We start from the raw sequence: 23202 nt of genomic DNA on the forward strand, positions 1-23202 counted from the left end.
GGTCAGAATAAAAGATCCTACGACCCAGTCTGGTGGTTAAAGGGGTGCGTAGTGTAGATCTGCTGGTTTCTAATGGTCCAGTCTAGGTCAAGCCTCTAGAAAAAAGAAAGAAATTTGCAGTAGAAATTTGCTTGGATGACTATCTATTGTACCATATTCCCTTCCATTTTGCTGTTATCTCTATTTATGTGTGCTGAGGATGGAACCCAGGACCTTGGGCATACTGAACAAGGACTCCTACCACTGAGCTGCATTCTCTGGCCCTACTTCATATATTTTCATCCTTAAACTGTTAAAAAAAAAAACAAAAAAAAAAAACCGTTGCTCTCCCAACTTAGGGAATGAACCAAGCAAACAAGAGTTCGTATTGATGCCCATCTGTACTTGTCTCCGTGCATCCCCATAAGACACCTTAGTCACAACGAATCAACTTGGCCATGGAGGCAAGGGTTCAGCTAGTGAGACCTTAAAAGCCCAGGTGAGGCAGAATGGAGCTGAGGCTATTGGAGAGCACCTTGTCTAAGACTTCCGCCCCCTGGAGAGCGTTTGTTTATCTTCTGTCCTACCCGCCACTGCGGGTCCGCCCAGCTCTAGCTCTGCGCAGTCTCCTGGAGTTGTTGGCCGTCTCTATGGCAACCCGGTAGCTGGAGTTTGAAAAATGGAGACGACCGAGTCTACGGAGGAATCTCGGTCGCGGTAAGAGCCATGGATTTGAGAACAAGGAAGGTCAACGGACTAATTTCGCAGCGATTTTGACCATCTTGATGTATTTGTTTCTTTCAGATCTTTAGAAGTACACCCCAGCTCCGAAGGACTAGAGACCACTTCAGAACCTATTCCTTCTTCAGGGGCCAGTCCTTGGTCTGCCCTAGAGGCCAAAACTGTTCCAGCTGTATTGTGTAAAGAGGCTCATGGGCCGTATTCTGTGCTCACAGAGCCCTCTTCTGACAGTCTTCCGGAAGCTTCCTGCCCTAGATCCCATCAGATAGGCCATGGGAGTTTTGGCTATCAGCCCCTCTATATTTCTTATATACCTCGCAATCCCTGTGCCACAGACCCCAGCTCAAGCCCTGTTGCTGCCTCTTCTTATCTTGGCCATAGCTCTGGTCACAGCTCTTGTCCTGGCTCGGGCTCGGGCTCTGGTGTTGGCCAGAGCTCTGATACTGGCCAGGGCTCCAGAAGTCCTACCTCTGGACCTGGTCCTGCCACTGGACCTGCTCTTGCCCATGGGCCTGGTCTTGCCTCTGGACCTGGTCCTGCTGACTCTGGATCTGGTCATAAGTTCAACTCCAGTGTTCCTCAAGGGTTCAGAAACCCGCCACCAGACCCGATCCCTTATTCTAGCACATGGCAACAGTACTACTGCTGTGTGCCATGTCACCAAGGCTGGGAACCTCTGCAAGTCTCAGAACCCGGAGTCCGAGGGACATGGAAACCCCCAGAGGTTGAGAGGAAATCTGAGTTTCTCTGTAAAACACGGCCGCGTGGCCAGTGTCTCCTTTACAACTGGGATGAAGAGGTATAAAGGTTTGGCCTGCTCCCCTTTCCTGAAGGCCTTTCCTAGGGGAGCCAATAGTTTGTGATGAGGGTCAGTATGAGAAGGGAGCCCATAGTCACTTAACGTGGGGTCCACAGAGAGCCACCAACCACTTGGATCAAATCCCGAGATCGCAAGATGGCTCTGAGAGTTACTTCTTCCGACACGGACACCAGGGACTGCTCAGCGTGCAACCTCGGTCACCCATGCCTTCTAGCACCACCCAGACAGACTCGTACCAGCCCCCAAGAAACGTCTGTCAGCCACTTCGAGGTGTGAAGCATGAGAGACCAGTAGGCAGACAAAAAGAGACAGGACCTTCTGGTGGGATTGTGGATTGTTTGGTGGCCCCAAGGGCAAACCCCAAGATTCCCCTTCCTCTCAGCTCTGTTCCTGAAGCTGCTTCCTGACCAGACTCCTCCTCTGCCCTCCCACAGGGAAGCGTGAAGCTATGCTGGAGATGTTCCTGCACCACCAGATCTGGTGAGAGCCTGGGAATGGGGGAGGGGGAAGGAGGGGAAAACGTGGACTGGCCTTGACCTCTCCCAGGGCTCCATAGTGAAGAGGTACGGGCCGAACAAGAACCCCCAAGGAAGCTCTTTGAGGCTGAGTCAGTAACACACCATGACTACAGAGCGAAGCTGGTCCAAACAGGACCTCCCGCTCCTACAAAGGTGAGAACCCAGCCCACCTTACTTGAACAGCTGGGCTCTGCCCGGCAGTGGGAAAGCAGCAAACCCAGAAGCTGAGAGAGAGCGCCAAAGGCCAGGAGTTATTCAGTGCCTCTTCCCTCACAGCCTCATGATTACCGCCAAGAACAGCCGGAAACGTTCTGGATACAGAGAGCACCACTGCTGCCGGTGTGTGGGGGTGACTAGGCGTTGGGCGGGGGAGACAGGCTCTTCTGCTCTGGCTTGGGAAAGGGTGGCATCAGTCCTTGTCCTGACACTCCTCCAGGGTGTCAGTAGCATCAGGACACTGGACACACCATTCCGGAAGAACTGCAGCTTCTCAACACCAGTGCCCTTGTCTCTAGGGCAGCCTTTGCCTTACGAACTTGAGAGTTTCCCCCACCAAATGGGGGTGATGTCTTCCCTTTCCTGTCAGGGAGGGGGGCAGGGCTGTGGAGGGCCAAGGACAACTCCAGCCTAAAGGTTGAGGAGGAAAGTGGACCTGGAATTCGGAATTTATTTCCGTCTGTACTACAGAGGTAGGTGTGGGTGGAGTTAATTCTCTGTACTTGATGAGGGGGTTTCACATAAAGCACTCTCCTCCGGAAACTGCTATCTCCTTGAATCTGTGAGTAACCGTGTCCACACCCCGTATACTTCCCTTGAGATGGCCTGGACCCCAGACAATGACACCATGATTTGTTGTTATTGTTTTATACTTGGACAAAATATTCTGGTCTAGATACAGATATTTACAAGAAGCCAGGGAGGGCAGGTGTATGTACAAGGCGAGGCTACAGAGGACTGACTCCCATCTAAGGCAGGGTTGGTTTGGGTGCGTGTGTGTGCGTGTGTGTGTGTGTGTGTGTGTGTGCGTGTGTGTGTGTGTGTGTGTGTGTGTGTGTGTGCATGTTTTCCATCTCATATGTCACTGTCTGGCTTTTGTTGTGTGGAGAGACGGTGGTCATTGCCCATCAAAGTACCAGCAGCAGGAGATTGTCTGGCTTGGGGTTTACAGGAGTCCTGGAGGTCCTTTCCGCTCTCCTAAGAGCCAATAAGTTCGCATTTTTCCTTTTCCCTGGAGGCAGGGGAGCAAGCATAGTTCAGATTCTTCTGTATTAGTGCCTTCATCTCCCTCTCTTCCCCCACTTTTATCCTCCCGTGATCCACTCCCCCGGGGCCTGCCGTCACCTTCATCTCCACATCCCCACGGAGCTCTAGCTGGAAGCATCCTAGCTCATCCAGGGCATCCTTGGTGGTCGAGGAGACATGGATCTTTAGAGCTGGGGTAGTGTAGACCAGGAGCAGAGGGAGGAAGACAAGTCAAGGAAAAGGCAAGAGGACAAAATGACGCTGCCGGAGAGTGCTTTACCCCAGCAGCCACCCCTCAGGAAGCCCCCAACCCTCTCGATGCACATTTCTAAGAATCAATCTATGCCCAAGGACAGGGCACTTAAGAACTACCCAACTCAGAGACATGGAGGAACTCCAGAAAGAAGAAAAGAGCAAGACAGATCCAGGTCAAGGTTGGAGTTAAAGGCTGATGGCCTCACCTTGACCGTTAGACTCCATTCGAGAAGCAGTGTTTACTGTGTCTCCAAAAAGGCAGTATCGGGGCATCTTCAGACCAACAACGCCAGCACAGACTGGCCCTAGAAAACCAAGCTGGTTGGGAGAGACCCGGACAAGCAGACCCTAGGGCTGGGTGAGAATAGCCTTACCAGTATGGACGCCTATCCGTAACCTCAGCTGGTCATGGGGTCGATGGCGGATGCGGAAGGAAGAAACTGCATCTAATAACGCGAGGGCCATGCGAGCAATTTCCGGTGCATGGCGTTGACCATTTCGGCCTGGAAGGCCAGAGACCACCATGTAGGCATCCCCAATGGTTTCCACCTGATTGAAAGGGAAGATTAAGAGATCATCTGTGGGTTCAGGTAGTTAGGACACTGGCTGCTCTTCCAGAGGACCCGAGTTCAGTTCCCAGCACCCACATGGCAGCTCAAATCCCCGTAACTCCACTTGGCACTCTCTTCTGGCCTCCATGGGCAACTGCATGCATGTGGCATACATTCACAAAGATACATGAACATAAATAAAATAATAAAACTAGGGGTTGGGGATTTAGCTCAGTGGTAGAGCACTTGCCTAGCAAGCGCAAGGTCCTGGGTTCAGTCCTCAGCTCCCCCCCCAAAAAAAATAATAATAAAACTACTTTGAAGAGGTCATTTCTAGCTATATCAGTGGGAGTGAGAAAGGGAGACAAGATAGGCACTTCCAGGAGTCATCCTGACAGCCTGGGAGGCCATGATTGGCCAGATTGACTAGGAACTACATGCTATGGTCCTGAGCATTCGGATATGAGGAGGTCAGACAGGGAAGTGGTTAACTCCTCCTCCCTACCCCAGCATCTGGTGAACACTCCGTGGACAGGAGTGGGATCCTAATCAAAGAACCGAAAGGCTCAAAGAAGGTCAAGCAGGCTCACTAACATGGACCAGACAGCCTGGCTGTCAGAGCGAAGAAGCAACCTCTTGACTTTGATGATCGTACCAAACTATGATGCACAATGAAATGTGTAGGGGAGCGCACACTAAGTATTTAGGGATAAGGGGGGGGGGGGGGCTGTGTCTAAAACTTCCTCTCAGATGGTCCCAAAAATAATTACGTGAGCTTTTAGAAATAAAATAGAACCGGGATGTTGTCAGACAGCAGAACAGGTTAGCATGGGGAAAGCGTGCGCACACACACACACACACACACACACACACACACACACACACACAGTCAGAGGACAGCCTGTGGGAGTCGGCTCTCAGATAGATTCCAGGGATCGAACCCGAGTCATCAGGCTTGGTGCCTTTACCTGGTGAGCCATCTCACCAGCCCATAGGTTGTCGTATACCTACTCTATTACTGCAACAACTGAGGCTCAGAGAAACCCTGTTCCTTGTCTAAGGCCACACAATTATCTATAAAATCAGTATTTTTACTTCCAAGGACAATTAAGCCAACTCAACGACTTTAACAAAGAGCTTTATAACATGTAATCGCGTCTTGCCCCTCACCCCACAGTCAGTCTGTGCCCACATCCTCTGTGAGTCCTCTGGAAGGTGTCTATGTTAATACCCCAGAGAGAGAGGAGCTAAAGCCTGCAATGGCCCTGATTAGGGAGCCCTACGAATCACAGGTGTTGGACCAGAGTGTCCACGTTTGCTGGAATCACATCCAATAAAGAGCACTGGGATGCTGGAGAAACTTGGGGAGCACTGACTATGGAGTGGGTATGGTATGTGGGGGTTCAGAAAACCATGTTTCAAATGGGTCTAAGAAGGAGGGCGGCTCCAGCTCTCACCTTGTAGACATCAAAGTTGTCGATTATGGCATCAAAGCAGGTATAAAGGTCATTAAGAAGTGTCACCACCTAACAGGATGGGAAAGCAGAGGCTCTGAAATTCGTGCCCACGTTCCTAAAAATTCTCAAACCAAAAGGCAGAACTCTAGAGCGAACTAGTCCACTGAGGCTCCCAGGACCCAGTGCCAGCTGCACCTGCTCACACCTCTCACCTGCATGGGGGTGCTCTCCGCTGACAGCGCTGTGAAGCCCACGATGTCACTGAAGTAGATGGTGACACTGTCAAAGGCCTCTGCCTGGACAGTCTCTCCCCGTTTTAACTGCTCTGCCACAGAACTAGGAAGCAAGGGGACACCATCAGCCCAACTCCAGGGAAGGGGGTGGGGGCGGGCGTGAGGAGGACAGGGCGTGTGGCTGCAGCACAGCCAAGCTGTAACATGAAAGCTGGCTTTGGTGGAAGAAAAGGACAGTGGATGACAAGATGTCACCTAGTGCTCAGTGGGGTGCCCAAGTGGTGGGGAGCGGTGAGGGGGACCCATGTGGGGCTAAGCGGTTCCAGTTGGAATTGTTCTGCATACACTTGCCAGACAAAGGTGAGGAAGAACAGTGCCCTGAGAAGGAGGGCTGGGAAGCTGAAAGAAGGCTGCGCAGCTCACTTGAAGACACAGTGAGAGCATTTAGCCAGGAGGGCTCACTGTGGCAAGAAGTAGCACTGTAGGGTTCCCAGGGTTGCAAAAGAGTTCTCAGATGTTGGATGAGGCAGAACCCAAGGAAATTTTGGAAAAAGATGGACAGAGGTCTTACTGGGGTAGAATTTGGTAGAGCAGCGCCTCAGCTTTGCGTTTCTCCTCTAGGTAGGCCTGTGTGCGCTCCTCCACCAGCTTTTCCAGGTTATTGGCATACTGTTCCATGCGCAGCAAGAGGTTGTCCAATATGCTCGTACCACCCTCCCTGCAGGGAGGCCAGGATATGACACCTGCTCCAAGGTCCTCAAGACTAACAGGACTTCCTGTCCAACCCACCCTTGGGGTCCACCAGCCTCATCCACTAAGAATGATGAAGTTCTGTCCCTGGGAGCCTCGGGGCCTCAGTGCCTTCTCACTTGTTAAACCGGCGAATGAAGCCCTTGATTTGTCCAAAGTCTGGACGTTCTGCTGGGTCCTGGGCCCAACATCTCTCCATCAGCAAAACCAGCTCTTCATTCAGTTGTGTCCGGTCAATGCTCGGCCGGAAATATGGCCGCTGACCATTCCGAACCTTCTGGACAATCTCTGAGGGTGACAGAAAATTTGGATGAAGAACAAGGTTCCCCTAGCAGAAGAGGCTGTGAATAGCAACTGACTCTCACCTTTGGGACTGAGATCCAGGCCTTCCAAGTAGAAAGGGCCACTTCGGAGTGCTATTTCCTGTAGGATGATGGCAAAGCTGTAGACATCTGCCTTCTGCATGCCTGTGGTTGGCAAGGAGTTCCCACTAAGCAGTTCTGGGGCAGTCCACAGCTTCTCTGCAAAGAGTGAACAGGCTGGCTAGGTTGCCTAAACAGGGCATCCTGGGTTCCACCTGGGCTCATCCCATGTCACTGCTACTGGTCTAGCTCTTACAGCCTCCCTTGGGGGCCCCCAAGTCACTGCTACTGGTCTACCTCTCATATCCTCTCCGGGAGGGAATGATCAAGGCCCGAAGAGCAGTACAAAAGGTAGGTGGCAGGGGGAGGGAGGTTGGGGGAGTGACACAGGAAGTAGTCTCACTGGCATAGAGCGCATGGCTGTCATCGGGTTCCGCAGTTGATCGGAAGCTAGCCAGACCATAATCTGTTATTTTGAGCACAAAACGACTATCCACCACACAGTTGGAGGACTTGAGACTTCCGTGAGATGAAATAATGCTGTTGTGGAGAAAGGCCATACCCTGCAGGATACAGAGGAAGTGTCTGGATCATACGTGGCTTAGGCCACCCCAGACCACTCACCAAAAATCATTAGAAACTGAAGGATCTTGAGAGGGTAAAAACAAGCTGAGCTGAGATGGTGTCCCTGGTGGAGCTTCTACTCAAGGAAGCAGGCAGAATGGGAGAGCCACCCTTTCCTAGTACAGTGAATAGCATCTAGGTACCCAGGCACAGGGGATGGGGCAAACACTTATAAACGGGGGTAAGGAGAACTACCAATAATTGCCCTGGAAACGGCAGGCTTCTGAATAGCGAAGGGGACAGCCAAAACTAACATGGCTCCTGAAGTGGCTTCACATTCCTAGCAACAAATTAGGAAGACCTGGCTCAAGACTCTGGCCTGCCCTCCAGAAGCACCACAGTTGTGAAGTCTAGCGTGTAGGACTGTGTAGGAAGCAGGTTGTGGTGGGGGTGAATGTGGTCTATTAGAGGAATGCCAGACCAGACAGGAGTGAAGAATACGGTAAATTGGCAAAATGTGAAAAACAGAGGAGAGAAATAACCACCAAGTCAGCACAGAAACATGGCTTCCTGGAGGAGGCAGAGAAGGCAGAACTTTGCCTCCCAGGAATTTAAAGGCCGGTCCTGGGAGGACGAGGCTGTGCTTCCCCAAACAGAAACTCTGGAAGTCCACCCTAGTCAGAGCAGACAATTCAGAAAAAGGATAGAGGACTCTGCATGGTAAGTAACCAGAATCCACGGTGTAAACGGTATGCTCTGGCCTTGACCCACTCACGGTATCGAGAAACCTTCAGGAATGCCTAAGTTGATGAACTTACTGCTATGGAAACTGAAAACTCATATGTTTATCATCACATCTCCTGATGAGAAGTACATTGCCTTTACCTAGTATTTTTCTCTCTCACTTGATGGCAAAATTATATGCGTAAATTATTTTTAAAAACTTTCTAGAATTTAGCAGAAAATCAGAGCCAGAGTCAGGTACAGTTAGGTGATCTCATTAGTGGGCTTATTGGCTCTGAGACCTGCTTCTGGACACCTGTCTAACCATGCTTGATTCACCTGTATGTCCCCATCATTCGTGGGCCTCTGGGTCATTTGAAAATAACTGACCATGGGAATGGAAACAAAGAATTAGTACAATTTTCCTTCCATCTCTCTTAGTTTACACACACACACACACACACACACACACACACACACACACGTTTGGTTCTTTTTAATTTCAGTCTCTAACCAGGTGTGGTGGTACACACCTATAATTTAGCATTTGGGAGATGGAGACAGTAGAGTCAGGAGTTCAAAGCAATTTCTAGCTATATAGTAAGTTTACGGCCAGTCTGGATAACATGAAACCCTGTCTCAAAAAGAAGTCAAAAGCCAGGAGTGTCACACGCTATTAATCCCAGCACACAGGAGTCAGAGGCAGGCAGGTCTCTGGGTTCAAGGTCAGCCTGGTCTACAGATCGAGTTCCAGGTCAGCCAGAATTACAGAGTGACACCTAGTCTCCAAAAATCAGTTAAATTTCGATGTATTAGTTAAAGACTAGCATGTCTTCAGCAGCTCGTGAAAGAACAGACATGCCAAATACTGCTCAAAGTATCAAGTAAGAGGAAGTAAGTGTTTGGAGACCTCAATTGTCTTTTTGCTGCTCAAGGGATTTGGTTCTGTTTGTTTTGTTTTAAGACAGATTTGTACTATGATGCTCAGGCTGCTCCCAATCCTCCTGTCTCAGTAAGTGCTGGGATTAAGGTGTATGCTGCCAGCACCCAGCTAAGGCATGTCTTTTCATTGTTTTTGTTTGCTTAATATTCTTTTTCTGGATAGGATCTTATTCTGCGGTCCAAACTGGCCTGAAACTCACTATGGAGTGTTGGCTGGGCTCAAAATCATAGCATACCTCCTGCCTCAGTTTCCCATATGATGGCATGTCCAACTATAGCTAAGAGATTTTAATATCCTCCCCTCACCTCCCCTGCTTTGAGGTGAAAGAGACACTAGAGAAACATTTAAGATATCTGGGACAGGAAGACAAGAACCCTCTCTCTGAGTACAGGGCTGCTATGGTAGATCAAAGCTCCCCCAATGATAACCCAGAACCCCTGTTTACCCATTACCACCCAAGCACTGGAGCAGGGGCATAGAGAAAGCATGACTGGTTGAGGTCTAGGAGAGAAACTGTAGCAAAGACTGAACACCGGAGGCATTTTTAGTGGACGAAGCCAGGAGGGTTGGAGAAGACTCACCTTCACAAGATCATTAATGAGTGAATAGCGAAACATCCAGTCCAAATTGATGCTGTCATTTTCTAGAATGTCCTGGCAAGGGACGTGGAAGAGATCAGTATCCATCCTAAGTCTCATTGGCTATCACTTGGCACAGTATGGCTTTAGGACCTCCCCTGCCCCACCACACTCTCCTACACCTGTCCCTCACCTGTAAGCTCCCACGAGGACAATACTCAGTGACGATGCAGATGTTGGGAGGGTCTATGCAGGCTCCGATGAAGCGAGTCAGATGGTTGAACTGAACATCTCTCATCTAGCAGAAAAACAAGAGAACATGAGAATTGGCAGCGCTGAATTTTAGATACAGAAACACATCACTGTGAAAAATGACCCTTCTCCTACTTATGCCTGTGATGGGGGATCGGTGATAAATAAATAAGGCCCTTACCCTCTTAGCCAGTCGGCCATTCCATGGTCTCCTCATTTCTTCTTCCCTATCTACCCTCACCTCCCACTCACACCCACGTACGTACGTACGTGTTTGAGTTCAAACAGAACTTGCCGGGTCAGCTCAATGCGCTTCTTATTCACGTGTTTGATGGCGACGACATTTCCCTAAGGTGCAGGTGGAAAGAGAAAAAGAAATGGAGCATCAGAAGGCGCGTCGGAGAAATCCTGGAGAGCCGAGAGCATCCAGGAGCCTAGCTGGGTGCAGAGAGGGGACCATGAGGGGCAAGAGGTTCAGGGGCGGAGGTGGCAGATGGGCATGAGACACAATGAAATGGTTGGGAACCAGAACAAGCAGACGACTCTTCACCTTGAAGTGACCGGTGTTGGCAAAGATCTGGTATTTCCCATGGGCTGTCATGAGCGAGCCGTAACTGGATCCCCGCTGGGGCCAAGGGCAACATGGAGGCGGAAGGATGAGAGGAACATTAGATGGTAGTGGTAGTGCAAGGGGCGATCATTCCACGCCAGTGTGCTGGGAAAGGGCCAGGATGAGGAAGGACAGGGGACAGGAACTCGGGGGAAAGGGAGGACCCAGGACTCACCAGTGACAGTGTCAGGCGACTGCCCGCACCTTTGTGATAGCGATCCGAGCTGCCAAACTGCAGCTCCTCCCAGCGAATGCGCCACAGCATGCTAGCCAGCTCCTTCTCCAGCATCAGTTTTCTGTAAGGACCGCACAGCTCAGCAACTTGCCAACCCTTGTCCTGCCACACCCACTAAGCTGCCGGGGAGCTACAACCGTTGTTGTTACCGCAGAGTCAGGACTGGGACAGAAGGAAACATGGGCCACACTCTGGTGAGAGCCTGTGTGCACTCAGTGTTAGAGGCAAGGTGGTTTGGTTGAATTTTGAGAAAGGGTCCAGGTAGACCTCAAACTCGTGAAGATCGTCCTGCTTCAGCCTTCCAAATGCTGGGATTATAGATGTGTACCACCACACACACCTGTAGTTCTCTCTCTCTCTCTCTCTCTCTCTCTCTCTCTCTCTCTCTCTCTCTCTCTCTCTGTTCTCACCTCTCCTCTCCCATTTTGTCCCTTACCTCTCCTCTCTCTTCAGGAGAAAAATTTCCTTCCTCCAGGCTAGGAGTCAAACTATGGCTTTGAACATGCTAGGCAAGAGTTCTACCATTGAGCAGCTCCATCCCCAATCTATAGATAAACCGGGGCATCCTGTCTTCCACCATGTGAAGACACAATGAACACTACTTTCTGCACATCAGAAAGTGCACCCTCACTACACATAAAATTTATTGATGACTTGATCTTGGATTTCCCAAATATCCAGAACTGTGAAATTTTTTGTTGCATATTAGCGGGAGTGGGGTGGGAGAGGGGAGCCGGGGACAACCAGTGCATAGAAATTTACCTTTGACCCTAACTCTACTCAAAATCAGTACTCAAGGCATGGAGAGATGGCTCAGTGGTTAGGAGCACCTACTACTCTTCCAGACGACCCAAGTTCAATTCCAAGCACCCATCCTGAGTAGCTCATAACCACCTGTAACTCAGAGTCCTGGACTTCTGATGGCCTCTCTGGCCTCTACAGGCATCTACACCTGCATGTGGTATACATTCACATAGACACACAGGAGATACATAAATAAAAATAATTTTTAAAAATCAGTATTCAAAATCAGTAGTTGGGCGTGGTGGAGGATGTCTTTAATCCCAGCACTTGAAAGGCAAAAGTAGGCAAATCTCAGAGGATTTCAGGGCCAGCCTGGTCTACATAGCTAGTTCCAGACCAGTCAGAGCTCTACAATAAGACCCTATCTCAAACAAACAAACAAACAAACAAAAATCAGTAGTCAAACAAGGCACTGTGGCACACATCTGTAATCCCAGCACTCAGGAGGCTAAGGGCGAAGGATCTTATGTTCAAGGCCAGCCTGGGCTACAGAGAAAGACTTGGTCTCAAAACAAAAACAAAAACAAAATCACAAGTCTACCCAGGTTACAGACAAAAGCAAAATGAACATCTAGGATGCAGGGCAACCAAATTAAAAGGCTGGAAGGAAGGTGCTAGTCCGAGAGACTCACACCAGGTACACTTGTCACCCCCACCCCACGTAACAGGGACCCCTGGCCTCAGCCAGGGGCCACATGGCAAGAGGGAGGCAAGGAACAGGAACACTTAGGACTCACCGGAAAATTAGGAAACTGGAAACACCGAACATGATGAAGGTGATTCCTGTGCCCAGGGCCACAATCGCCAGAGTGGAAAGTGGGGCTGGAGAAGGAAAGAGAGAGACCCTGAGAAGGACTGGAGAGGGCTGAGGGGGGAGCAGACACAGGTGCCAGGGGTGTGCAGCTTTCTTGAGGGAGAGAAGTGAGGAGGAGAGAGCTGCAGACAAAGATGGAGGAAAGCTCGGAGCGGGAGCGGGTGTCAGAGGCAGAGCGCAGGGGCCGGGTGAAAGGGGGGGACTGCTCCCAGTCCCTGCACACACCCACTTTTATCACAGGATGGGTCGTCCAAGTCAAAGGCACAGGGGGGATTGTCCAAAGGTGGGACCCCCTTCACCCAGGGAATAGGCCGGCCTGTCCACCAGATCTGCTTCTCGGCTCCTGAGTAGTGGGCTGCGGGCTGTGAGGAAGCAGAGCACTGGGCCCACAGGCCTGCCCCCCAGCCTCCTCCCTGAGACTCCCACCATGACACAGGTCCAGCACCGGGAGCAAGCTCCTGTCCCAGGACCACTGATTCTGTCCCCACTGGACTCTAGGGCCACTCTCTCTTCCCTGTCCTCTCCCCGTCACCTGGAAATCCCCAGAATCCAAGTCTCCCATGGCCCACAGGACAAAATCAGTCTCGCGGTCATTGTTCTTGTCCATAACAACTAGTCCAGTTACACCTAAGAGTAAAAAAAAAAAGTGTCCCTCACTTTGAGAGCTTCCTTGGCCCCCCCCCCCCCTGTTGCCCTAATCTGGCTGAGTCTGTCCCCACTCTGCCTGTTCCTGACCCCCCCACCAACCGACTCTCCCTGCGGTCCTTGGAGTATCTCTTCTGCCCACTCCGCTCCCGAGCCTGCTGTCAGCCCTCAGGCCTCCATTCATCCCTCTCATTACCGTGGTATCTTCGCCCCTGCATCTTCTCCACGATTCGAAGTCCGTCTTCCCGGGTGCCTCCTTCCTGTATGGTCTCATTCAGGACTTGGGCGTAGAGCAGGATGCCATCATAGAAACAGCCAGCGATGAGGTTCATCTGGGGACAGCAACTTCAGCAGCACTCCCCAAATGTCCTGTGAGGCCCCTTCCCACCCCCACGGTATCCTTCTGCCTCTCCGCTTTCCCAGCTTCCTTCTCTCCTTCTCTTATCCCTATGATGCCACCTTCATTCACCTGGTCCCAGGGGTGAAAACATCCTGGATGGAAGTGACGCCCAAAGCGTGGCTTGCTCACAGCCTATTCTGGCTTTCTGAGATCTACTCACCAGGGATGGGGCCAGCTCCACACCAAAGTCTTCCCGGGCTCTGACCAGCAGGCGATTCTGGAATTCCTGATACTCAGGGTTTGGGGGTTCTCGGTAGGTGATCACCAGTACAGTCTGCATCATGGTACATGGGGAAGAGTGAACAGGATTCTAATTGAGCATGAGAGAAAGAAACCACTGTAGGAAAACTTGGTAAAACACACACAGTATAAAACATGCACGGGGGGAGGGGGGCTGGAGAGATGGCTCAGAGGTTAAGAGCACTGCTTGTTCTTCTAAAGGTCCTGAGTTCAATTCCCAGCAACCACATGGTGGCTCACAACCATCTGTAATGAGATCTGGTGCCCTCTTCTGGCCTGCAGGGATATCTGCAGGCAGAACACTGTATGCATAATTAATAAATAAATAAATAAATCTTTTAAAAAAAAAGCCTTTTTTAAAAAAAAAAAAAAAAACACGCACAGGGGAGTCTGACGGCTGAAATGTACTAAATCCCGAGGAGGAGAGCACGGGGTATTGAAGGGTGGTGGTGTCCCTGTATGAAAGACTGACAGGGCTGGAAAAGGACAGCAGGGAGAGATCAGCTCCATCTACGGACTCAACCCATCACCTTCCTTGCCTCCCGCCAGCCTACCACATTCATGGCAACTCCTCTGTCCCTACTTCCTGAGTACCCCTTCGATGCCAGTACTCAGGAGGCAGAGGTGGGCAGATTTCTGTAAGTTCCAGGCCAATCAGGGCTACAGTTCTGCCCATCTGTGTTAAATGCTAATAATGTTATCCACTGAACGTTGACTTTTTCACAGTGGGTCACTGGTACACAGTGACTTCTCTCAGTGAATTAGATTTCAATTCCTGTGAGAAATACTTTGAGACAGTGATTCCATCTGTGAAAACCATGATTTAATTTACTGTGCCTGTAGGAAACACCTACCATAAGCAGCATGCTCATTAAGAATCAGATGTGTGTCATTGAAGTCACATGCCCACACACATTGCACAGATAAGCAAATGATGCATGTGGCCTCAGCCAGGTGCACATTTTACTAACATGAATCAACACATCTCTGTCCCTCACCAAACTGATGCCTAGCTTTTCTGAGCCTTATATATCCCCCTTCTCTAGCTGCAGGACTGCTCAGCCTTGGACCACACAACTAAATGAGACTGCTCAGACAGGAAATTGGTCTCACAACAGAGAAAGATGTCGGTTCAGTATATTTTGTGAAATATGACCATGTGAAGTGATAGATTAAAATCTAGCCGTTTGAAGCTAGGTATGGTGGCTCACATCCGTAATCCCAGCACTCAAGAGGCTGAGGCAGGAAGAAAGCCGTAAGATCAAGGCCAGCCTTGTCTACATAGTGAGTTCCAGGCCAAGTGGGGCTACACAGTGAGACCCCATTTCATAAAACAACAACAAAATCAGAACAAAACTCTGGCCGTTTTCTACCAGTTTTGTTTATTCTCATCGCAGAAAGTACATGTGGACCCCACAGACATGCTGGATATGTCACATGTGATCTACAGTTACCAATTTGTTCCAGGTGGGAAATAATGAAGTCAGTTTCTAATACGCAGTCGTTATATTTAGACTAGCGTTTTCTTGCTGGGACTTTATATGCTGATTGTATAGTTTTAACATATTCCCTCTCAGGCAGGAGAGAGAGAAGGAAAGGATGAGGGAGAAAGAGGAGAAGGGAGGCTCCGGAGGGAAGGGGAGGACAGGAAGTGCTCCTCAGGGACAGGCTAGAGGGTTCCCTCACTGACACCTGTTCCAAAAATAGGGAGGTATGGAGCGCTAACAAATGACAATCAGAAAAAGAGTTGGAAAACATCGGAGTGGCACAATTTAGGCTTCAACAGAGGCTGGCGATAGGTTTCCAACACTTTCTGGACACTAACTCTCCAGGCTGAGATTGTCCCCTAAGCTGGCAGTAATCAAATTTTTTGCCATGGGTGGTAACACACCCCGATAATTCCAGCACTCTGGAGGTCAAGGCAGAAGAATGCAAAGTTTAAAGTCAATTTGGGTTACACAGCAGACCCTATCTTAAACAAAAACAAGAACTTTTTTAAATCTCTGAGTCCCTTTTCGTGTGTGTGTGTGTGTGTGTGTGTGTGTGTGTGTGTGTGTGTGTATGCACCCTCAGGGCATTGAATACTCCAGGAGCTGGAGTGGCAGGAGCTTATGAGCCACCGGACGTGGGAACTGAACCCCGGTCCTCCGGAGGAGCAGTGGATGCTCCTACCCGCTGAGCCACCTCTCCAGTCCTGGTCTTGTTCTCTTTGGCTCCTGTTTTGTTGTTGCCCTCAAACTCCGGATCCTCCCTCCTCAGGCCCAGAGCTGGGATTACAAGCCTGCTGCTGCTGCTAGTCCGTTCTCTTCTTAGAACTAATTGAGGACCCCAAAGGAACTTTATATCTATCAATAGTTACCAAATTAGAAGTTAAAACTAAAACTGAGCCTGACAATCGTGGAAACACAAGAACGCACGAGCGTGCCCTCCATGACTGTCAGAGAGGTGACGTCATCCCACATTGTGACACCTCCAGAAAATCCCACTGCGAAATCACAGGGAACAGTAACAACGGCGGATAACATCTTGACAGTATTTTTAAAAAAAATTTTTTCACTTCCCAGTCCCCCTAAAAGGATTTCTGGGGGCCCCAGGATCCCAAGGCCACACTTAGAAAATGGCTATTCAAGAATGTTTTGCTGTGGTCACTAACTAGCTACTAAAAAAAAAAAGAAAACAAACCCCAAACAAAAACAACTCCCAACACTTTCTGTGCTTACTCAGAGACTGAAGAGAAGGCAAGGGTAGCTAATTGAGTCCCACTAACTCATAGTGGCCCCCAAGTGGAAAACCTAACAAGCACCACTGCCAAAAATAAGGAGTTCAATGGGGGGCGAGCCAAGAGGGCACCACCCACCTTGAGTCCTGCTCTGGGCCCAGCAGAGCGCGATGCCAGCCATGGCTGAAGGAACCAGGAATAGTCTCCAGGAAGGGGGACTGCCTTCCCTGGCCTTGGCCTGCGTGCTTTCTCCCATTCTGGAAGTTGTTTTGTTGCTGTTTGTTTTGAGATAGGATCTCACCAGGTAGCCCAGGCTGGCCTCAAAAGCTCAGCAACCTCCCTGCCTTAATGTCAAGTGCTGAGATTGCCCATAAGGGCTGCCACACACAGCCCCTTTCCTCCACGGTGGGTCTGTATGGGTTAGGATTTCTAACCCTGTATCCTCAGTCTCTCGGTGCAAACCTGAATCCTCCCAGTCTGACCGCTGGCTTAGTAAGTTCTACTCTGTTGACTTTTCTTACCTGTCCCGGCTAATTATCTTGGTTTATGGTGCCTGGAAGGTCTACTTCTCTCTAAAATAACCCCCCTGACACACACACACACACACACACACACACACACACACACACACACACACACACACACACACATTAATCTAATCTATGTTTTAAATATCTACTACATGCTAGGCACAGGGAATGTAAAGATGAACACAACCCCTGCCCTGGGACTGCAATGACTGAATGGAAAAGAAGAATCCTATCAATATTCTTAAGCTCAGCTCTTTCCCTCCTCTCGGTGGCTGACACCCAGACTGCGCCGGGTGTTCCAGCAGCTTAGAAAGGCTCTGGACATCTACAGCCAAGGGCTCCTGCCTTATCAACCACCTTTTCAGGGTTGGCCTGGTCTGAGACCCAAGCGGACCAGCATCTCTGGAGGAAGGGCTCAGTGCTGTTTGTTCTTGGCCAGAGCTGACCACTGCCCTCCAGGCTGCCCTCCCCTCTGTCAGTCCTGGTAACGAAGCTTTTCCTGGAAACGCCTCACTCCCACCCACGTCCAGCCTTGATCTCCCCGCAGCTCATTCTTCACTGCCTGCTTTCTTTATCTTAGGTCAGAACAAAAATCATCCCTTTTCCCCCTCTGAACGAGGCCTACAGGGAGGGCAGGAAGCAAGAATGGGCTCCCTGATAGAGTGTTGGCTGACCCGACCTCTCCTCCCCCTACTCTAAGGACTGGGGTCTCTTGACTGTTGGTACTTCTCATACAAGGAAGAGGTTTTTCTTTCACACAAAGACTACAACCCAGGGACGAGGGTGTGGAGGGTGTTGGGCACTTTTCTAACACACACAAGGCCCTCGGTTGAACCCTGGAACCTAAAGAAAAAAACAAAACAAAAATTCCTACCCAGAGGACTGTAGAGTCCTATGGTCCAGGAAAGGTGTTGACCTGCCTTGTCTGAACTAGCCAAGGTCCAGTCCCCTTTCTTCTCACGCCACTCAATTGTTTTTCTTCTCCTTCTGGTAACCCTTATCACCAAAGAATAAGCTTGTTTCTTGTCTGTCTCGACTACTAACTGTAAACTCCAAAAAGACAGAGTGTTTCTAGTATGTTCTGTATTACATACCAGTACCGAGTAAGGTGACATTCCGTGAATACTAACAATGAGTTGGTCTCTACGGGACTCAAACATGAACTAAATAATGTGCTCTATAGTTGGCAGAGTAAGAGACTCAGCTCAACCTGGGCTTTAGGAATTGTTCCTTAGAAGGCAAAGTACTGCTGAGTCTGACAGAGCATGGAATCGTTACATAGACACAGGTGAGACGGTTGTTTTTGGGAAAAGTTACAGCATGAACAAAACCTGTCCTATCACTGCCCATGTTCACGGATGACAGTCACCGACTCATAGGCAAGCATGCAAACAGATATGTCATTCACAGCCAGACACGCTCACCAGTCACAACCAAATATATAATCACAGCCATGTAAGACCTTACTCACTGGAGAAGAATGGCCACCCAGGCCCAGCCCTTGTACACTCTCCTTAGAACCAAAGAATCTCAGAGTGGAAAGGATCCTAAGGTCATTCCATAAGCCACCTCAAATACCCTTTGAGGGCTATGGATAAATAAATAGGAAACTCTTATATACACAGATCAGTAAGAACTTGGGAGAAAATAGAGACTCATGGGTATGATCTCAGGAGGGAGTTTAGAACCGGGGGGGGGGGGGATGAAAAGTAACATGCAAACAAAAGGAGCCGAGTGCTCGGAGGCAGGCGGTCCGGGGGCCTGGGCTGGCAAGAGCTCAGTCAGCCGGACTTCTCGGCATGAGGGCGTCAAAATATGACTGGAACTGCAGGCAGAGAGCTAACTGCCTAGTCTTGACTGCCATGGGAAGGAGTTGGGATTTTATTCTGTAGGGAGCGGGCTGTGGAGGGTTTGGGGCAGAGGTGAGAAATGTACAGTAACACCGACTTTCTCTGCAAATTCTTTGGTAAATGTCTTTCTTTCTATTCTTCCCCGCATAGCCTTTGTCCAAGCCGTATTGCCGCATTCCTTGACAACCTACAGTCCGTCCCCTCTTCTAACGCAGCCTGAATTATGTTATACTGTACCGTCATACAGAAGCTCAAATCCCAGTCCTTAGCATTCCAAGTCCTTTTAATCTACGTCTTCGTCACTTGATTTCCTGGAGGTGCTTCAAGGGAATGCTGTTTAAAGCTCGTGCCTGTGATCCCAGTACTTGGAAGGCTCGGGCTACCAGTTCAAGGCATGAGTGGGACCCTGTCTCAAAAACCCTCTCTCTCTATTTTTAAAGTGAACCCTCCTTTCTTACCAGGCCAAACAAACCCTCCTATCTTTCCCTTGCAGGGGCTTCTGAATCCCTGCCCCGCCACTCTGTGAATGTGGCATCTGCATTGAAAATTACAACAGTCTGATTGCCTTTCCTCACCCCAGCCCATATCCACCCTTTGTCCCTTAAACACTGACTCTTGAGACCTGCTTCATGCGCAGATTCGTCTCCTCCCGTCACTTACTGTGTTATAATTTCACCTCGCCTCCCCCATAAGGATGGCAACCCTTTCTGGGGCAAGGCTCAGATCCTTTTCTTCCTGCCTTCTAGCTCACTGCTGGCACTCCAAAAAGCCCCCTAAGATCTGGCGGTGGCCAAAGTTGGGCTTGGCAAGCACACTAAGTAACAGTCACAAATCTGGGGAGGAAAAGTGACTCTCCGATCACTTCCATTCCGTCACTCACAAGTCCTGCCCTCTTCCTGGGCCTTCTGTGGGGTCTTGTGAGAAACAGACCCTCCAACCAGTGCCTCTCTTCGCATCTCTAGTTTGGTTCCAAAGATACCTGAAAGGCCTCTCTGAGGGCCTGGGCCTGCTCCTGGGTTCGATTGTCCTGCCATGGCCGGCCTGTTGCACGTGTCGGGCCTGCTCGGAGACTCTCCCCAAAGACATCAAGGTAAAAGAAGACATAGTCCCCATTGGTCAGGTTCTCTCTCTGGGCCTGAAGCAGGATCTCATGCAGCATCTCCAGAGGCCCGCAGATATACACAACTGGGAGTGCACACAACAGAAGGGCGCCCTGAGACAGCATCCAGGCCCCCAGCGGCCCCCTCTCTGAATCATCCCATCCCAATGAGTGCCCTACCTATCGACCACCCAACAGATGTTCCCATCCCCCACCTTGGAGCTCATGTCGTAAGTGCCCTTGGGCCACATGGACCATCTGGCAAAAGTCAGAGCCAGACTCCAGACCCCAGGGAAAGGAGTGATGGCTCCTTCCCCCAGAGCTGTGTTTGCTACACCTCCCAGCTCCCCTGTTCCTCTCCTACCTGCTCTCCCTAGGCTCACAGGCACTTATGCTCACAGTTTCTGTGCGAGCTTTACCTGCTTTCCCAACCACGTCTGCTGAGTCCCAAGCCCATAGACTCATCTCTGTGCTATGAGGAGACCCTGGTGATCCAGTCTAGGGAGTCTGTGCTCACAGGCAGGGGCACATTTCACAGTAGACATCACCCATACCCACTACTCAAGGCACCCACATTGCTCCCCCAAACTCTTCACTCCCGAGTCCCAGCCTTGCCCACCTGTGCCTATGGTACTAAGGCTCTGTCCTAACCTAGGTGCTCTGTTCTCATCAGCCCCTCCGTCCCAACCACTACACGTGACTTCTCCATGCCTGTCTCTCTCTACTTCTCCGTGCTGTGCTCCAGGGACACAGTGGCCCTCCTCCCCTGTTCCTAAGACAGCCCAGGGCCACACTTACTGCGCCCGTTGGCTCTGATGAAGTGGGTGGCTTGCTCAGGGCCACCTGGCTCTCGGGCATACACCTGGTGCTGGACACTGAGGTTGCTGCCCTGCAGGGCCTCAAAGACGCCCTCGATGGTGAAGTAGTGGGGCCGGTCATCTGTGCGAGCATCCAGATACAGCAAGGCAGCCCGAGCAGTCCAATTGAAGTGCCCGTGTAATGTCACTACGAACTCACCCCAGCTTGGGAGCAGAGGGGCCAGTACGAACCAGGGTACGATAATGCTCATTCTTAGCTGCAAAACCAGAGGCCACTGCACCCGCAGTCAGGAGGGGAAGGTGCCAGTGTGAGGCAAAGCGAGCCACAGAGGCAGCAGGGTACACACAACCGGGGCCCAAGAGAAGGTCGGGGTCATGGTACAGCTTGAGGTCCACAGCGCGCAGTGGTGCCAGGTACTCAGAGCAGGCGCCGTCTAGTTCGGAGCTGACAAACCGCAGGTCCACGGGCAGTGCCCGGCCCAGGGCCTCCACAGCCAGTGCCACAGCAGGACCCACCCGTGGCCAGGCCCAGGCATAGCTCAGGTTGTGTTCTGGCAACACCACCGCCAGCGTCAGGTTCCGCGCCCCCGGAGGACGCACCCCACCTGCCAGGGCTGCCACCAGCAGCAGCAGAGATGGCAGGGCCATGGGGATAGCGCAGCTGACCCACGGCCCCCCGAAGCAGGGGCCGCTCTGGCCTACTGGGCAGGCACAAGCACCACCCAGCCTGGAGCCTGGGGAAGAGGGCCAGGAAGAGAAGTGGGGGCAAGCTTAGTCGGCCCGGATACAGAAAGTACCGGGGACCACGCAAGAAGGGGATGGGGGGAAGCCTGGGTCGGGAAGGAGTGAGCTACCAGCCTACAGCAAGGACCAAGGACTGAGGATAGGGTGGCAGGAGGGAGGAAGGGACCAAGGGGGCCTGCGACCGGGATGAGGACAGTGAGGCGTGAAGTGGCCTGACAATCCCAAGCCGAGAAGGGGGGGATCTAAGCCTGGGATGGGGTGGGGACTTGGGGGAGGCTGGTACAAAGACACGGCCTGGGGGCACCTCACAGCTGACCGGGCCGGGAGGGCAAAGAGCTGCGAGAAGCCGGAGCCCCGGGCCGAGGTGGGAGGGCGCCCGCCGCGGAAGGACTGGGACATGGGCAGGCAGGGAGCGAAGCGAGGCCTGGGCCGGAGGGGAGGGCAAGGCAGGGGTGACTCTCCCAGGGACGGCTTCTCCCGAAGCTCCTGCCTGGACTACCGGGCCCGGGCGCTGGTCCCATCCGGAGCTGCGGCGGCCCCGCCCGTGTCCCCTGCTCCTCTCGGCTCCGCTTCTCCCGGGCCCGGCGGCCCGCGCTGCCCGCCGCTGCCTCCCGCCCCCCGCCTGGGCCCCCCGCGCGCGCCGCTCGTCCAGGTCAGGTCGCCTCGGCCCGGCGCGTCTCCGCTCGCTGCGCCCGCGCCGGTGGCCGAGTGTGACTTCCCCGGCAGGCCGCCCGACCCCGCCCCTCCCCCTCCCCTCCCCTCCCCTCCCCGCCCGGCCCCACCCTCCGGCTGCTGCTGCCTCCCCCCCCCACCCCTGCCCGGCGCCCAGGGACCTCCCAGTCCCCAAACCACCCGGCGAGCGCCCCCGGGGGGGGCTTCGCACCCGGGCCTCTAGGCCACCGAGGTTCCCGGGAGTCCCCACACTTCCAAGGGCCTTTCTCTGCTTCCCCCAAGTCCCTTGTCCACAGGGCTGTTTCCATCTCCCTCATGCCAGGGACCCCTGGGCCTGTCTTCTCCCTGCCCGGCTGGACACCCCGCTTTTCTTAGGGTCCATTTGCTCAATCCAATTTCCCCAGACGCTCCAGTCTCCAGGAAGCTGTCAGGAATCCCCAAACATTGGGCATCTATTTATCTATTCCTAGGTAGGGAAAATTCTACCCATCTCCTAAATGCTGGGGACCTCTTCCTGGAAGACAGGCCCTCGTGGTACCAAAGGACTCCATTCTTCTGGAGTCTTTATGAAGTCCACAGTCTCCCTCTTCCTAAGGACTCAACTCTCTGCTCCTTTTCTGTCTCCATGGCCGTTCTTATGCCTGTCGGATCCACGAGGCATCTGTTCCGGGGCCTTGCCCCTTTGTCTCCCCGAGCCACACTTGACGGGAGCGTATAGACTGACTAAACACAACAGGCCCCAACAATGAAAGTTCAGTGTACCCCACCTTGATTTCAACCCCATTCCTAAGATTCCTGACCAAACAGTTCATCCAGGTACCCCACATCTGGAGTGCTGACCTCATCTGGAGGACCAGCTGGTGAGGGATGACATCATTGCTGAGGGGACTGCTATGGGACCTTGGGGAGTTCTCAAATTGTCATAAAGGACATGCACATAAACACATTCTTCTCCGTGCTGACAGCCAGCTTCTCTCCCCCCTGAAGCTGCTTCTCCAGAATTCACAGTGCCAAGAAGCTAAAAGCTCCCCAGCAGAGAGGGAGTGAATGCAGA

At 51.7% G+C, this 23202-nt stretch overlaps 2 protein-coding genes across 2 annotated transcripts; one reads left to right on the top strand and one right to left on the bottom strand.

Moving 5' to 3' along the window:
* The first annotated feature begins 31 nt into the window (after positions 1-31).
* Positions 32-2817, top strand: Spag8 (sperm associated antigen 8). The gene is made up of 7 exons (XM_052716704.1): positions 32-696; positions 784-1519; positions 1636-1810; positions 1975-2020; positions 2097-2211; positions 2335-2397; positions 2495-2817. Exons 1-7 carry the CDS (start codon positions 659-661, stop codon positions 2687-2689), a joined length of 1368 nt encoding a protein of 455 aa, XP_052572664.1. The 5' UTR covers positions 32-658; the 3' UTR covers positions 2690-2817.
* An 89-nt stretch (positions 2818-2906) lies between these two features.
* Npr2 (natriuretic peptide receptor 2) lies at positions 2907-22098 on the bottom strand. Its single transcript, XM_052716703.1, is given in 23 exon segments — positions 2907-3286; positions 3400-3491; positions 3762-3860; positions 3930-4104; positions 5564-5632; positions 5776-5899; positions 6368-6514; positions 6666-6834; positions 6912-7067; positions 7312-7471; positions 9720-9791; positions 9910-10014; positions 10239-10316; positions 10519-10593; positions 10754-10874; positions 12355-12439; positions 12661-12793; positions 12964-13058; positions 13273-13408; positions 13637-13750; positions 19795-20000; positions 20713-20932; positions 20934-22098. Coding segments are annotated over 23 exon segments (3144 nt in total). The 5' UTR covers positions 21381-22098; the 3' UTR covers positions 2907-3220.
* Between the last annotated feature and the right edge of the window lie 1104 nt (positions 22099-23202).

Source organism: Peromyscus californicus, unplaced genomic scaffold (genome assembly GCF_007827085.1).
Source record: "Peromyscus californicus insignis strain IS unplaced genomic scaffold, ASM782708v3 Scaffold_5__1_contigs__length_169319896, whole genome shotgun sequence".
Taxonomy (NCBI): Eukaryota; Metazoa; Chordata; class Mammalia; order Rodentia; family Cricetidae; genus Peromyscus; species Peromyscus californicus.

What these genes read in the sequence shown, in the direction of transcription:
- Spag8 (XM_052716704.1), top strand. Translation starts at nt 659, where the DNA reads ATGGAGACGACCGAGTCTACGGAGGAATCTCGGTCGCG. An exon ending in TTTACAACTGGGATGAAGAG is followed by an intron (nt 1,520 to 1,635) that starts GTATAAAGGTTT and finishes TGGGGTCCACAG; the next exon opens with AGAGCCACCAACCACTTGGA. An exon ending in CGTCTGTCAGCCACTTCGAG is followed by an intron (nt 1,811 to 1,974) that starts GTGTGAAGCATG and finishes GCCCTCCCACAG; the next exon opens with GGAAGCGTGAAGCTATGCTG.